General features: G+C 35.6%; 1 protein-coding gene across 1 annotated transcript in view; it reads right to left on the bottom strand.

The window, feature by feature from the left end:
- Positions 1-18337, bottom strand: part of LOC137652747 (persulfide dioxygenase ETHE1, mitochondrial) — a 74868-nt gene that overhangs the window by 54483 nt on the left and 2048 nt on the right. Inside the window, exon 2 of the mRNA XM_068386153.1 lies at positions 4005-4106. Coding sequence (XP_068242254.1) covers positions 4005-4106 — 102 coding nt within the window. The remainder of the gene's footprint in view (positions 1-4004; positions 4107-18337) is intronic.

The following is an 18337-nucleotide window of genomic DNA, read 5'->3' as shown; positions in this document are numbered from 1 at the left end:
AAACTATAACTGTAAAATGATATTAGAGTTAAATTAAATATGTGAACTAAAACATGACTAAGAATGCATCCATAAATACCTAACTCAGAAAGAACTTGACAAACTTTTACATCCTAATGGTGTTGCTGTATGGACATGAGTCGTGGTATGACAATGAAACAATCGCCAATAAATTTAGTTGAGAACAAAGGCCTCAGAAGGATATTGGGAGTTAAATGGCAGGACAGGATAAGAAATGAAACTATAAGAGAGATTACCCGAGTGCCATATGGGACGAAATCATGATGAGGGTTAGATGGAGATGGTTTGGGCTACCTCTTCGCACTCCCCAAGAAAGATTAGTTCACCAAATGTTCAGCTGGGCTCCGCAAGGCACCAGAAGAGTTGGAAGACCCAGGACTACATGGCTGAGGACTATGAAGCGTGAAGTAGATGATGAATGGAGGAGTACTGAATTAAAAGCTCAAGATAGAGACGACTGGCGAAATCTAAACGAGGCCCTTGGCGTCAACAGGAATAGGAGGAGATGATGATGATGAATGGTTTCTTAGAATAAAAAAAAAAAGTCCATCGCAATTCCTTTTAGCGAAACCTCTCTATAAAATAGATTTACCAATTTGTTTCTAATCTAAGGTTGGCTCTTGTCAGTCACAACCATAGAATATTATATACAATGAGAGAGTAAACACCAATTTTACAAAGTTGGACAGCAGGATGGAAGAAAGGAAGCAGGGGCAGATTTGTAATCAATAATATTGAGTAAGGGATCACTACTCTTGGCAGGTTGATTAATCAATGTGCTATTGCTCTCTCCTTGATAGGGGAGATTTATCAAACAAACAATGCTGATAATGCTGATGAATCCCTTCCATATCAGTTTACGAATGAGTCATCAGCAAGCTCTCTCTCTCTCTCTCTCTCTCTCTCTCTCCTCTCTCTCTCCTCTCTCTCTCTCTCTCTCTCTCTCTCTCTCTCTCTCTCAGCATAAATTCCATACACACAGATATCATGATTACTAGCTAAGCTATAACACTAGTTGGAAAAAACAGGATAATGGAAAAGCAGGATACTGAAAGCCCAAAGGCCCCAACAGGAAGGAAAGGAAATAACGAAACATAGAATAGCGTGCCAGAGAGCTCACGTTAGCGTGTTTTATTTCTACTTACTATTAATCATGTACGATCAATCAATGTACTTTCATTTGTTGAGTGTGTTCTGTTCAACCTCACTTTTTAATTCTTTTTCCTGGAACAACATTCCATTGTGTGGAATCTTACTATTTCATACATGCCAATTTTTACGGTTTACCTGTACAACTTACGGGTTTTTGAAAGAATTTTGCTTTTTACGGTAGAATTGATTCTTTACGGATTTTTACAACTTACCAACCTATCTTTTTGCTAATATGTCATTTATAATTTACGTATTTCTCTTTATCGTACATCGGAACAAATGATGTGAGTAAATCTCGTTTGTATTCTCGTTGTCTCATGAGATTTGGTTTATGCAATGGACATTGAAATGAATATATGTGATAAAAGCCCTCTAGTTCTTCCCTTGCTGTACTGAGTGCTTCACAAATTTCCTCTTCCTTTTTCCAATGTCCACTGACATCTCTGAAATGACTGGAGTTCATAGAATATTGCCCCTATCAGATTTTTGTTATTGTGTTTTTATTATGACATAAAATCTACACAAAATGCTGTCAAAATGAATATATGAAAAGGTAAGATTATCATATTTCCCATGCATAAGAATCCTAAGGAAACTTTAAGGATTTCTTAAGAGATCCTTCGCAGATTTTACATACTTGGTGTTGACATGCATGTTATTCACGTCCATTGGGTTTTGCGTTGTTACGTAAGAATAATTACACTATGAATAATCATTAAAAAAAAAAAAAATGTTGCTTCGAGTGAATTGTGAAGTTTTTCACCTCCATTCTAAGATGCTCCAACGGCCAAGTTCAATAACTCCAAGATAACATTTCTACTTCTCTCTCTCTCTCTCTCTCTCTCTCTCTCTCTCTCTCTCTCTCTCTCTCTCTCTCTCTCTCTCTCTCTTTATATATATATATATACATATTATATATATATACATATTATATATACACACACACACACATATATATATATATATATATATATATATATATATATATATATATATATATATATATATATATATTCTATCTGTATCTACTATCCAATCTATTCTTCGATTACCTTCGACTATGTTTTCCAGTTTGTGGTTTCCTTCTATCATCACTGTGCATGATCATGTTTCACATTGTTACTCTGCTTCTAAAAATGCTGCTTTCATGGCCACGTTCTATTTTTCTATCCAGGTTCCAAAATCCTTATAAACTGTATCGACATGAAAACATCAAAGCCAAATGATTAATCGATGATCTTGTAATTTACATCCTAACACCCTCCCTCTTTTATATATTCTCTCTCTCTCTCTCTCTCTCTCTCTCTCTCTCTCTCTCTCTCTCTCTCTCTCTCTCTCTCATTTGTTTATGCAATTTAAGCCAACGCTTACTAGTTGAAGAAAAAGATTCCTTTAGCCCAATTCGGCATTGTAACACCCGCTAAATACCAATTCACAAATTCGTTCTAAACATGAATTTACAAATTCTCGAGATGATACTTAAGAAAGGTCTAATTTTCACATTCAACTGATTTAAAACAATGATATTCAACTTAACAAGTAGGCTTGAACTGACTCTTTGAATGAATGAGATCAGTTTACCAAACTTTCAAATGGGCTCCACAAAGCACTAAACGAGTTGGAAGACCCAGACCTACATGGCTGAGGACTCTGAAGCGTGATGTAGGAGGTGATGAATGAAGAAGTATTGATTTAAAAGCTCAAGGCAGAGACGACTGGGAAATCTAACCGAGAAACCTTCGCGTCAATAGGCGTAGGAGATGATGATGATGATGATGATGAAATAAGTTATAGAAACGAAGCTTTATGAAAATGGGATATAACATCTTATTTTCACAAACACGATTATAATTAAGCCTTCTTCAGAAAATGATCTCAAGTATGAAGCGATACCAGATACATATATTCCCAACACCTCTAAATTACAAGTTGGATTTTGAACAATTGTAGTGAGTTCCTACCGAAATCCACGATTAAAAACATTACACCATCATTATTAGTAGCAGCTAAGCTACAATCCTAGTTGGAAAAGCAAAATGCTATAAGCCCAAGGGCTCCAACAGGGAAAGAATAGCCCAGCGAGGAAATGAAATAAATAAACACCTCGAGAGAAGAAATGAAAAATCAAAATACAATATTTCAAGAACAATAACATTAAAATGGATCTTTCATATAAAAACTTCAAAATAAACAAGAGAAGAAAAATAACAGAACACTGTGACTGAGTGTACCCTCAAGCAAGAGACCTCTACCCCAAGACAGTGGAAGACCATGGTACAGAGGATATGGCACTACCCAAAACTAGAGAACAATGGTTTGATTTTGGAGCGTCCTTCTCCTAGAGGACCTGCTTATACATAGCTAAAGTGTTTCTTTTACCTTTACCAAGAGGAAAGGGGCCACTGAACTATTACAGTGCAGTAATTAATCCCTTGGGTGAAGAACAATTGTTTGGTAATCTCAGTGTTGTCAGGTGTATGAGGACAGGGGAGAATGTGGAAAGAATAGGCCATACTATTCTGTGTATGTGTAGGATAAAAGAAATTGAACCGTAACCATAGAGAGGGATCCAATGTAGTACTATCTGGTCAGTGGACCAAATAACTCTCTAACGGTAGTATCTCGACGGGTGGCTGGTGCCCAGGCCAACCTACTACCAAATTAAAAACTGTTGGAGAATTTCCATGATGTACATAGAATTTCTGTTCGATCGAAATGTATTTACCAAACGGAGGGTCATTTTGAACATTTGAAAGTGTAAATCTACTCGCAACAATCATAACATTAAAAACAAAATTTCACAAACAAAGCATAAGAGTGAATCCTGGCACCTGGAACCTGTATAATAAGTGTTGTGTGTGTGGGTGGGCAGGTGGCCGTTCCCATCCTGCATGACAGCCAACCAACCTCCTACATGCACCGACAGATCTACACTGTAGATCCCTTTGTTGTCAAAGGTTCAGGCGGGAAACGAAGAGACTCCGTCGGACCCCTTTTCCAAAACAAAGGCACATGACAATCATCAGTGAATCTACTTTATACTGCGAAACAATGGAATAAGTTTTCAATCGTTAGACTTTGTCTGTTATTTTCCGTTTCTTGGCGGGTCTTTTAAAAAAGCACCTCTTGACATGTAAGAATAAATTTGAATAACACTAAAATTTCAGAACGAAGGGATATTTTAATGTGTTTAAGCAGATCGGATAAGAATTATTCTTCTTATTAAAAGAAACGAGCATAACTGACACAGTGATTACCAAATAAAAATGTAGCATAGGCAACAATGTAAACACTAAGTCCAAGAGATAAAAATAGAACAAAATAAAAATGACAAACCAACATGGCTGATCTCTCAGAAAGACGGATGGAAAGTCAAACAAAGAAATAGACACAAACATACGGACTATCAGACAACCCGAGGAATAAGTTGATATGGGACTACAAAAGAAGCCACACTTTCCCGAAAGAAAAGACATAACTTGGACAAGTGATAAAGATTAATAAAATGGAAAATGAGATTGTTTCAAGACTCACAAATCACGAAGCTCTTGTGATTCAGAAGGGAATTTTTCTCATCTAGTTGGTCGATAAATCGATCTCAGACGAGAGAGAGAGAGAGAGAGAGAGAGAGAGAGAGAGAGAGAGAGAGAGAGAGAGAGAGAGAGAGAGATTGCGTATATGATTGTTTTTACGCCAAACTCTTGCAAAATTAATGAGTGATAATTGCTTAATTAACTGAACTCAAGGCAAGACAAAACTGACTTGGGTATAAACAAGCAGAAAGAGAAATTTGGACTGGAATATGAGCCACAAGGTTGTGGTCACCAGGGCAGAGTAGGGAATTCGGCACCGAGAGAGAGAGAGAGAGAGAGAGAGAGAGAGAGAGAGAGAGAGAGACTATTCGAGTCATTATTTCAACTTTATATTTGTCATTAAGAACCGTTATAAAATCCTACTTTCTTAGAAATATAATTATCATCATGTACTTAACGTTTGAATGACACCTTGAAAAAGAAAATCACACGGAAAGGAACACCAGTAAAAACTAGACTACATCGAAAGATTTCACTCGCACGAAAAGAAACAAAAAATATTTTTTTCTCAGAAGGACATCATTGATAATCCTTTGATGGAAATAACAGAGAGAGAGAGAGAGAGAGAGAGAGAGAGAGAGAGAGAGAGAGAGAGAGAGAGAGAGAGAGAGAGAGATGCATAGGATATTTTACCCGCGTTTTCCTTGAAATCACCAAGGAAATACTCAAGTTACAAAGTTTCCAGTGAAGCAACACATATCCAGATACAACTTATATGTGGCCAGGTAGCATGGACAAAAAAGAACCTATGCCAGATGTATTCTAAATGCTCTTAAACAATAAAGATAAAGATTTCTTATCAACCCAAAATTTAGCCTTCATAATAATTATTATTATAAATGTTATCAATATGATTACTGAAAACTCAGAAAGTCTTACATACAACTGTAAATTATGCATCACTCTTAAATATATAAAAGACAAAAATGACACGGTATATATTTTCCCCGTTGGAGCCCTTGAGCTTGTAACATCCTGCTTTTCACCAAATACAGTTGTAGCTTACCTACAAAATATATAATAAATTGTACCTAAAGTAAGCTTGAAAATATATAAATCGGATCATTTATTATTATTATTACTTGCTAAGCTACAACCTTAGTTGGAAAAGCAGGATGCTATAAGACCAGGGGCTCCAACAAGGAAAACAGCGCAGTGAGGAAAGGAAATAAGAGAAGTATTTAACAATTGAAATAAAATATTTTAAAAGCAGTAACATTAGAATAAATATTTCATATATAAACTGTATAAACTCTTAACAAAATAAGAGGTAGAGAAATAAGATAGAACAATGTGCCTAAGTATACCCTCAAGCAAGAAAATCTACTGACTCAATCTTTAAGGCATCAACTTTTATTACCTTTGCCCAAATTTACATTCAACAAATCTATTTTACCTATAAAAATCGCATCGCTTTTGCGTCTGTACAGCAGTAAAAAGATCCCATGATTAAGAATATTACGATTTCACGCTATGAAGACCATACTTACGAGACCGCAATTACTTCAACAACTTGGAAAGCAAACTTTCGCTTGAGCGCCAGGTAATTTGGCAGATGATTCGCTAGTTTCCTTTTGTTACTCTGAACAAGAAGCCATACGGATGGCAGGCAGACGAAGCTTCTCAAAGAAAACCATTATAGAAGTTTCTGCCGTTTTTATCACTTAACCGTCAAACCTTATATCAAGTAGTTAAAAGCTATTCCAGTTCGTTAGCTAATAATAATAATAATAATAATAATAATAATAATAATAATAATAATAATAATAATGTTCAGGTGAAAACTTTATTTCTAATTTGTATTAAGAGCTTTTAGCATATATAAAAAGCTTTTAAAATGTACCTTCATATAAACAAAATTGTGGTTAAAGCATTCTTTACATTACTCTTACAGAAATACTTGATTTTCTAAATTGTTCCCTACCGTGGTTAGTTAGCTAACTGCTCTCACTCTTCTTTCACCCATTATTCCCATCACCTATAAATCAATCAATCATGATGTTACTTCGAGTACAGGATGGTATCAAATCCTATCCAATGCCAGAAAATGTGTTGGCGTGACTTCATCTCTCGTGACATTTTCACATAAGCGACTTTCCTGGTGAGTTTTAGCATCGTACCGCCGAACTGGACAAGGCAACTCACATAGATGTCAAATTTACATTCACGTCACCTGGATGAACGGGCGTGACGTCAAACTGTTACGATTGAGCAAAATAATAGTTCATAATAAAATTGATATAGTAAAAGATTCCTACGTATTACCAAGTTCATAAGCAAGTCACCACAAAAATACATTGCTGAGAAAAATAAGCAGAATAGAATATTATTTGCTTTAAGTATGGAAATACAATGTTTGATAGAGATGAAAAAAAAAAAAAAAACAGCCATCAAAGATTTCTCAACTCGCAAAAAAAGAAAAAAAAATTTTGAATCATTCCGTGTTTAATTAAGTATTGTAGCAATGAAATAAAAATGGAAGACGACGCAATTCAAGACACGGGATGCAACCGATCCGCATTGAGGATTAAAAAGTAAAGATAAATAAATCAGGATCGCCTTTCTCATATATCTCAAATTCTAGAGACTTTCCTGTTGACCCGTACGTCAATGCCATGACTATCCGAAATGAATTACATAAAGTATACTTTGGTATAGGTTAAGACATACTGTACATTACGACAAACACAGCAGATGTAGTGAACAGTAACACAGTAAACGAATTCAAGAATAAGTCCAGACAAAATCATAAAACTAGACGTCTAAACTAATTCGCTCTACCCAAGAGCAAATGAAGTCTCTGCAAACTAAAGAAAAAAAGTCTTTGAGGCACCCAAAATCCTTGTAACTCCTTGTAGCTCATCTTCGGAGGAGGCAAAAATGTACCAAAGCTACATAGAACTTTCGCTGCAAAATGGACTCCTCCTTCGTCACTCATCTCGACAGAGCTAAAACTGCAACATAAAAACGCTCAACCGCAAATTGCTGACTTTGTGAAAGTCTTTACCTCTGGCAGATGTGCGTGAGGCAATCGCATAAAATTCTTGCTGGTCATCAATATCATTCGTGTCAGTTTGCTTGTTGGTTTGTTTACAAAGTATTTCAAAAATTATTCGTGAATATTTTTAGAGGTGCGGGTGAAAGGCCACCTTGTCTAGGACTCTAGATGACCCATCCTATTTTTCTATCTTGTATTTTTGCATTGAAGAATGTTAGCTTTCTAAGAAATGTTATTTAATTAACGATAAGGATTATAATTAATTTTTAGGAGCGTTATCCATTTTTTTGACACTTCAGCCAAAGATTTAATATATCGGAGACAAACGATTGGAATTTTTTCAATTGAATTCAGATTATATCTGAACACATCCCATCTTTATACTCATCTATTGTTCTTTGCTTCTTGCGCAAATTTTTTTTTGGGTGTGTGACTAATCAGTTCTCTCTCTCTCTCTCTCTCTCTCTCTCTCTCTCTCTCTCTCTCTCTCTCTCTCTCTCTCTCTCTCTCTCTCGCGTTCAACGACGTCCACACTGGCCTCTGATTAAGGTTCTGGAGGGGCCGCCCCTCCAGAAAACCGTTCCCATAACGCCCACTTCCAAACCGTACCGGCTATTCCTTGGCACATGGGTGCAATGTCTGACCTACATTCCAGACTAGGAAACCTTCAGGCCACCGAAGAAAATAAAAACCTCGATTTATAAATTTATAAATGATATAAACATCAAGAAGTTGGAATTTTCGGTTTCGAAAGAAGAAAACAACACTGGCATCTCCCTCCCATTGCTTCATGCATGTATGATCTCCACCATGTCTTTGTTTACGTGCCTCGCTTTTTGCGTCGTACCGGAGAGAAAAAAAAAAATCGTACTGTGGCCTATTTTAGCTTATATGTTCGTAGTCGGACACTTTTATGTTTATGTTTTCGTACTGTTGTGACATATCTTTCTTTGCAATTTCGTTATCTGTTTGTTTGTTTGTGAACAACTTCCTGGCCACAATTTTACTCAAAGTAGTGAAACTTTCGGGGATTAATTGTTATGTTGAGACGTGGAAGTGATTCTATTTTGGAAGTCTTAAGTTAAAGGTCAAGGTCAAGGTCGTGGTAGAGCGAAAGGTCAACCGAATTAACCCTAAGACTAGCTAGTTTCGAGAAATAAGCTGCTGTAGCGGAGGTCTGCACTGTTAGTGATTTTCTAGTTTTGTTTGTTACAGCATATCAAACACGTTACATATTTTACCGCCTATATTTTTGTTCCTTTCCGCATATTTATGCTATCTCAGGAGTATATTTTTCTTCTTCCGTTTATACTTAATCTACACGGCCATATATCTATTCTATAGTATATATATTCTGATTTATCATCACTACCGGATACTTCATAAAACATAATTTCCTAGATTTTTATTCCACTACACTGATTCTTATAGAACCTTTACAAATCTCAGACGTGTAAACACTGTAAATGCAACACATTTGTACTTATTTATAAATACAATAGAATATCTTATCATCTATTTTTGCCAAAATCATGGTTGACAGAACTACCGTATGTAACTTCCTTATGTGAACTCGGTTTGTGTGCGTGCTTCCGTAATGCATAAAAAGGTGCATCTAATCACGATTTAGCCACTGTTCCTGTTTTCTAGTGGAAGTTTTGTAAGCTACAATATTAAAAGCACGCGCAGAAAGAGCGTATGTTTTGCTAAATCCTCCCCACCCCAAAAAATGAAAATGTGATCGTCTCTCAATAAAATAACACATCAGAATAGATAAATATTGCTATGCAATAAGCATGAATGAACATTAAATCGAAACGCAAACATCTAAAACATGTAAAAAAATCAATAAAATCAAAGGATATAAAAATTCAACAAAAAAACAAGAGACGTAGTCAAAATTAGCTCATGCTGCAAATTATGTGGCATGGAGTTAAAGGCTAAAAATTAAAATATGACAGTAAGTACGTCAAAGATAGTGGCTCCTGAACATCCAGAACTCTGAATTGTTAGTTTTTTTTACTATATGCAACTCCTAAAACTTTAGATGTGATTCTTGATAGCAAATTTACTTTTGAGAAACAGATTCAGTTTGTTTCTTCTTCAATTGCACAAAACTGGCTTATTAAGAAAGTCTTAAGATTTTCGGTGATCAATCTATCCTGAAGAAATGTTTTTATTCATTCATTCTGCCTTATTTCGAGTATTGTTCTCCTGTCTGGTCTTCAGCTGCTGATTATCATCTTAATTTGTTGGACAGGAACTTACGGTCTGTTAAATTTCTTATTCCTGATCTACTGTAGACATTAACCTCTATCACCGTCGTTCAATTAGTCCCCTATACATGTGGCATAAGATTTTTCATATTTCTCACCATCCTTCGAATTCAGATCTTCCCAGACAACCATACTTCTCGTAATACTAGGTATGCTGTTAGTTCTAATAATATTGCCTTCCCCATCATAAAGCCCAATACTGCACAGTACTCTAGAAGTTTTATACCACCTGTGACCAAGTTGTGGAATGATCTTCCTAATCAGGCGATTAAATAGGTGGTCCTTACGAAGTTCAAACTTGTTGCGAATGTTTTTATGTTGAACAGGTTGACATAAGCCTCTCCACATAGTTTATATATGACAGTCCTATCTCCACGTTGTTACTGATCTTAAGATGTTTTATATCTTTATTAATTACTTCCCATAATATTATATAATTTATCTATTTCCTTTCCTCACTGGAGTATTTTCCCTGTTGGTGCCCTTGGGATTGTAGGATCCTGCTTTTCCAGTTAGGGTTGTAACTTGGGTTGTAGTAGTAGTAGTAGTAGTAGTATGGTACACAAACAACAATGTTTAAAGTATTGCATTCGCTAAAATTTTAATTCGAAAAAAAAAATGAAAGACATCTAGTGATAGTGAGAGGTAGAATGAAACCGTGGCACCTCGACACAATGTGGATGCTGTTACTTTGCTAAGGGAGTAGAACGCACTACTACTTATGCGTATGCGATTATGATTTTAAGACTCCTACTGAAATAATTTACTGAAAAACAAATATGATATTTTGCATTAAAATCCAACGAACTGAATTCTAATGACTATCGACGAGAAAAAGAGTACAGCAATTTAAACACTTTTGTCTCCTACAAAATTATATCGAGTTTATATCGAGTGATGCTGACATCAACAGATTCAATAGAGCGATATTCGAAAATTTTATTGAACGAGTGACCCAAGTACCACCATGTCTATACGTTTTGGAAGCCTTAGCTGTAACACCTAGTTTGCTGACGGCACCATCAGATGCATTTCTTTTATTGCCGTCAAAGGGAAAGTTTGAGTAGAGATTAACACAAAGTAATGTTAAACATTTAACTCGCAGTTCATTTTAAAGGTTGTGGTGGCCTGGTGGTAGCGTCCTTGCCTGGTGATTACCAGACTGGGGTTCAAGTCCTGTTCTAACTCGTTAGTTCCTTTTGTCTCTGCAACCTCACTGCCCTTGTGAACTAAGGGGGGGGGGGGTTAGGGTAGTCTATAGGTCTATCTGCAGAGTCCTCAGCAGCCATTGCCTGGCCCTCCTTGGTCCTAGCTTGGGTGGAGAGGGGGCTTGGGCGCTGATCATATGTTTATATGGTCAATCTCATGGGCATTGTCCTGCTTGATAGGGCAATGTCACTGTCCCTTGCCTCTGCCATTTATGAGCGGTTTTTAAACCTTTAAACCATTAAGGATTTTATTTAAGCCTATCAGAGAACGGCAGCAGAGCACAACTGAGAAGGTAAGTTAAGAGCTGCGTCACACGTAACCTTGTATTCATAAGTTGCAAAACTTATATATGAGAGAGAGAGAGAGAGAGAGAGAGAGAGACCCTTCATGATGTCGATAACCTTCATAGCTGAAAAGCAACTATTTCACTCTTCAATTGACACTGGGGAAACCTTTTTAGGCTGACAAAAAGATAATTTAACACTTTTAAAACATGATAAAGCACTTCCTTATCTCTTTAGACATATTAATGTTTGTTTTAACAAAAATCTCTTTGTTTACGGTAAAAATTTACTTAATTTTTCATTGCCACAGCTAAGGAAGTTTATTATGTAAGATCGTTACCTTGCGAGCATATTGTAAAATATCTATACATTTTTAGTAAAGTTCTTATATTCCTAAATATCGATGTTTAATAGTTTTACAAAGCAGAAAATTTTCATTTATAAGTTCACATGGACTTTATTTTCGACATTTACACCAACAAACAAGAACGGAATTTTTTTTTTTCAGAACAATGAATAAGACGAAAGCTCAATAAAAAAAAAAAAAAAAAAAAAAAAAAAAACACCATTGATAAAGAACAAAGACTAACAAATAACAACAACAAAAACCTAAGAATTGAAATCCCTCCAGAATTATTTTGGAAATGCTTTAAGGACTGAGCTGACAAACAAAACCTAAAAAATGGTCGAACACGTAACCTCCGTCCAACTTTCATGTGGCAATCACATGAAAACATGCTGGTTGCCAGAACAATGGCTAACCTCTTCCAACACGAACACAAAGAAAGCACATTAACAAAGAGATACAAAAATCCAGGTTTTAGGGGACAATCCAAAGAACTTCTATTGTGAGTGTACAACACAAAGGATGGAAACATTGTAAACTGGACTTATACAAACAAACGTGAAAAAAATTTAGGATTACTTCCTATTACACCAGGCTCAATAAAATTGCACAATAAAATTCCTTATTATTATAAGCATTGCTTAAACTGGCAGCGCATCAATTGTGGTCATTAATGATATACCAAAAGGAACATTACGTTCCTTCTGTATGAAAGGATTTAACCGTAGGTTTGGAATTTCCTCATGAAAGTTGAAAAACAAAATAAAACATTCACCAAGAAAAGCTCTATACACAATCAAACCTTCATGAAACGGTACACAAATCAAAATAATATCGGCAAATTACAATTTGATTTACGAAACGGAAATCGGGATTAATCAATTAAAAAATGACAAAGAAGAGTAAAGAAAGAAAAAACAAAGATAATTACATCCGGTGGGTTAATCTGCCAACGGCACGTGCTATGTGAGGTGTTTCATTACCTAACAAATTTGCTAAAAAGGGGAACGGTATTGATTAATTACTCCTGCCAACAAAGATCGACGGAGGTTATGCTGGTTCAACCGCGTTGCCTCTCTCCAAGATACAGCAAAAAAAAAAAATTCACTGACGGCTTTGAATGAACTTTTGGACAAAGGTTGGCTAGGGGCCAATGATGGGTCAAGCAAACTGTTAAGATACCTTTTTGAGGATTTTACTTTACTTTAGAGGAAGAATATCATATGCCTGAGATCATTTTTCATATTTTTTAGATAGATAAAGGATATTTTGATAGTTGCTCTTGGCGGAGGTATGCGCTGAGACTGCTTTTGTGAAACATGCGTTTGAGAAGCTCCGTGTGTAAGTTTCCCACAATCTGGAAGTGACAATTCCCCCGTCTCTCCGGTCTTTCAGGTTTCCCCCTTCTCTTTTTATGGGTAGGGACGATTTTGTGCCCTTTTTTTTCTATTTGATGAGCTATTTAAATGGATGCTATAAATTGATTTCCTTTAGCACCCCTTCTATGGAACTGTTTTCTGCAATGCGAATCCCCCCCCCTCTCTCTCTCTCTCTCTCTCTGTTAACTACTGCACGAGAAATTAAAACACATTAATAGTAAAATCATGTTTTAAATGCGGAATGATTTCAGTATTATCCCTTAGTTAATAAGAAATTGCCTCTTAAATCATTCATGTAAAATTTACCATGCAAAATACATTATTATTATTCTAATTATGCATTATCAAACCAATTATGATATATGCTTTCCGACATTTTTTACGATTGCTTCCAGTTTTTATTAATTACTTTCACTTATAATAATTCATAACACACCATTTAATTTCATTATTAATTTTAGGGTGGGGATGAAAATAATATTAAAATTTAACATCAAATTGTTATTGTTATAAGTTCCAGCCTTTATATTTCCCTCATCGCGAGATGTAAACAAAACGCAAGTATTATGCGAATAAAAACTAGATAGCGTGACCAGATCACGAACATGCATCTCTCCCACCGTATTACATCAAGACCCCCACCCCATCCCCCAAGCAAAAGGGTATAATTTACAAATTATATCTGCTGACCCCCTTTCCACACCACTGGCAACAGCGAGATCCCTCGTTACCCGCCCCCTCCCACAGAAAATCCCCTACACAGCAATAAACCTTCACGTTGAACCGCGATCTGTTACAGAGGAGGATCCATTCCCGAGTTGTTACATCTCGCTCAGTTTGTTGTGGGGAGCGACTCCCAGCGGACACACACGTGGTACGGTGAGCACGCGAGCCGTGTTTACGTTCACTTTCGAAGTTTTCTCTGCTGCCACTAACAGTTGGTTGGATATTACTGTATAGTGGTTGTGTTTCTAACGCAGTGTTTTGATTATAAATAGAAAATTTCAATCGATGCAATATTCTGTGGTAATGTTACACATATGTATGTGAAATAACTAGCGATATCTAATATCGTCAGAAGATTATTATCGAATAATTAATTTCTTTCTCTAAAAACGTCGACCACTGTGCACTGTAGTGGTTATACCCAGAAGACAATTATTTTTCAGACATAAGGTCTTTACTGGTGATTAATCCGTAATCATTTTTTTTCTCAAAGTTGGTAAACCTTTCAAAGTGCTCAATATTCAACAAACAGGTCGGATGAACTAACACCAGGAAACTGAACGACCCCGGGCAGTATAAAGCCGCTAGGTTAACCAAACAAGGCTAGATGAATACCAAATGAACGCGACGCTGATCAGGTATTATTACATCAGCAATAGGACAAGGAAGTAAAACCAAGTTGTTCTATTCGACGTTGCTGCTGCTGTTGCCATTTTGGTCACCTTTGGGCATAAGTGCGTCTACCTGACTCACCCACCCACCTGCCTTGAAGCCCACTGTCACCCAACCGCCCATCCAACCCTGACCATCCGCCCACCCACCCACCCTCAACTCGGGACCATCCAACTCATTTGGGAGTGGATAACGGAAAACGAAGGTAAAACTATCCAATTTTTTTTTATTTGTAAAATACTTATGCAACATTTTATTTCAAACACATGAGCGATTTCTTTGTTATCTTATATAATTGCATAATATATTTATTATAAATATAGTTTAATTTGGCGAATTTCCTTTGTAAAAAAATGAACAATTTCAATGGTAAATATTACAGAAACTTGTAGCAGTATCGTAACAGTAGCAGTAACCGCTGCATTGTGAATTGGTATTATGTAATATCAAACACAATTCCTATAAAATACACTTTTCCTGAACGAAACTTTGCTTATATGCAGTTTACGTAACGAGCAACCAAATACTGAATAATTTCACTAGTCTATACTAATCTCAATCATGACACTTTTCTAAGACAAAAAGCCAGTCTTTAATAAATTGCAAGATTTCGTGGCTGTAATCAAGATAATAATAATACTGATGATGATAAAATAACCATCACAATGAGCACATCATATCCAACTAGCCAAAAATATCAACGATTTACTAACCAGATTTCTAAAATGAATTGCAAGCAAACATGCTAAAGGTAAAAGACAAAAGGGAGAGAGATTATGTCATTGCTAAGCGTGTGGCACACGCTTCGAGATCACTTCATCGCAAAGGAACTTACTATTACTTGTATAAAAGTTTTTCAAAAGTATTATTATCATCATTATCATTATTAGTATTATCATTATTACTAATAATAATGATGATAGCTAAGCTACAACGCTAGTTGGAAAAGCAGGATACTATAAGCTCAAGGGCTCCAACAGGGAAAATTAGTCCAACGAGGAAAGGAAATAAAAAAATTACAGGAGAAATAATGAACAACTTAAATAGAATATTTCCAGAACAGTAACATTAAAATAGATCCTTCATAAATCAATTATGAAAAGAAACTTGTGTCTTCCTGTTCAATATAAAAATCCTTCCCGGAAAGTTTGAACTTTTGAAGTAATGATAATTAATCTTGTGCTATATTTTTGGGGGGAGGGAGGAGTAAAAGATATAATTGATAAGGACGCACAATAATGTTGTGTAAATGGTGTACAGGTAATAAAATTGCTCGCTTGGCCCTGTAATGGTATTCTATACATACTTGTGAACGAAGGTGTTTACCTGTCTGCGCATCGAGAACATATTTCCCTCTGAAGCTTTCACTCAACGTGCGATCACACACTTCGTGAGTTCATCATTATTCTGGGCCAATTATATCTAATTTTCATGCTTTTATGGGCATATAAATCATATATTTTACTCCCGTTAACAGAAATGATGTACTTTTACTCAACTGCGACTTTTGCCAGCGAATATCAGCTATATTTCCTCGACAATAGACAGTTACTTTTTTTTCCGATAAAGTTGCATGCATTAAACTAGGGAAGTATTCACAGCACGCATTTCCATCAGTAGAAAAAGGTTTTTGCCTACAAGTAAATCACGTCCCCCAAACTTCGGCTGCTTCACCAAGAGCAGCTACCTCGCCTACACAATAAAGAGCAAATGTGGCTCTATATATATATATATATATATATATATATATATATATATATATATATATATATATATATATATATATAGATAGATATACATATACATATATATATACATATATACATATACATACAAATATATATACATATGTACATATACAGTATATACATATATACATACATATATACATATATATATACATATATATATATATATGCATAAAAATATAAATACAAACATACATAAATACATCCATACATATATATATATATATATATATATATATATATATATATATATATATATATATATATATATATATATATATATACACACATATATAGATACATCCATATATATATATATATATATATATATATATATATATATATATATATATTCGGTCACGCTCAACTCTCCCATCCCTCAAGGGGGATTGGTAGTAGCCATACACCGGTAAGAGGAGTGCGTTTGTGTGAGCATGCGTGCATAACGGTATTTATTTAAATATTTAGTCGCCATTTATGACGGGTTTCGTACACTAGTACATTCATAATTGGCATCTTGTTCTACCTCAAAATCTCATCTAAAATTCTTTTATTCATAATTCACACCATCACAAAATTTCATGGATTTACAGAAACTGTTTTAGATATGGATTTTTAATTGGCTTTCCAGATTTATTTCGAAACCCTATCAACGCTCCCTTGTCCCATCTCCCCCCCCCCCCTCTTCCCCAATTTCCCTGAAACCCATGAGAACTATTTCCGACAAATGGACATAGACAAGGCATATCCTTCGAACAGCTTCCTAATTGGAACTAAAAGATGATACTGCAAATGAATCTTAGGTTAGTATTCGATGTTACCAGACAACTCAGAAATGCATTTAAATACACAATCTAAGAAGATATTTAAAAGGATTAATTCAAACAAATATCAATTTCAATCATCTTTGTGATTCGAGTATTGGGAGAGTTGCAGTTGAAATTTACCGAAACAAAGGAAACCACAACAAAGTCTTTCTTTTATATGGACGTAAGGATTTATGTGGAGCTTGGGTAGCTTTGAGTCCTTATCAGATAGAAATCCTCTCCAAACACCGGAAGTAAACTGCTTGATAAATATTTCCCTATAATCTTTTAACAGTATCTCTCGTTCCCCATATGGCCACAGTATATTTAGCACTTGGGTCCGTCTCCTGTATTAGAGAATAGTTTGATTATATCTTTTTCAAGAGCAAAAGATAAGGGGTCGAGTTAACTGAAGTTCAGTTTTAGCCCAGAAACCAACAGAAGAAGGAAATTAGAAAATGGGAGAAAGAATGTGTTGGCTTAATAATGAACGAGAGGAATATATTCAGGAAAACATAAGAAGGAAGAAAATTCCAAAGACAGGCACCAATAGCAAAAAGAAAAACAAAAAACAGAAGTGGCCATAGGGATGTTGGGAGACTCCTTAACAAGAGAAGGGAACATCCCTTAATTCACTTAGAGTTAGATGTAATTAGATTCTAGATATGAAGATAGAGGACGTCTCTGCAGTAGCAACCTTCCGGGCAAAGGACGTTCTGACGTTTGCACTATCCTACAGGAGTTGATTACTGATACAACCATTCAGCGGACAGCCATGAACTATTTTTAAATCAAATTCCTCAAAACTATTTGGGCTATTCATGCTGTTCTCTATTTTCTGAAGATAACCTTGTTGATATCACATTTGATCTTGCAACTATTCCAATAATTAACTTCATTACTCGCTGTCTGTCTATTAATAAACCACAGTATGATGACCCAAATTTAGGAATATCAGCATATTTATAGGATTTCCTGGGGTAGTGGAGGGTCTCTCTCTCTCTCTCTCTCTCTCTCTCTCTCTCTCTCTCTCTCTCTCTCTCTCTCTCTCTCTCTCTCTCTCTCTCGTGAATTTCACAATAATAGTTATCTAGACTTCTTTTTTCGGCTATTGATAAATAGTACCA

The sequence above is a fragment of the Palaemon carinicauda genome, chromosome 14, assembly GCF_036898095.1.
Source record: "Palaemon carinicauda isolate YSFRI2023 chromosome 14, ASM3689809v2, whole genome shotgun sequence".
NCBI lineage: Eukaryota > Metazoa > Arthropoda > Malacostraca > Decapoda > Palaemonidae > Palaemon > Palaemon carinicauda.
The sequence above is the reverse complement of the archived record's forward strand: the minus strand, read 5'-3'. Positions and strand labels throughout refer to the sequence as shown.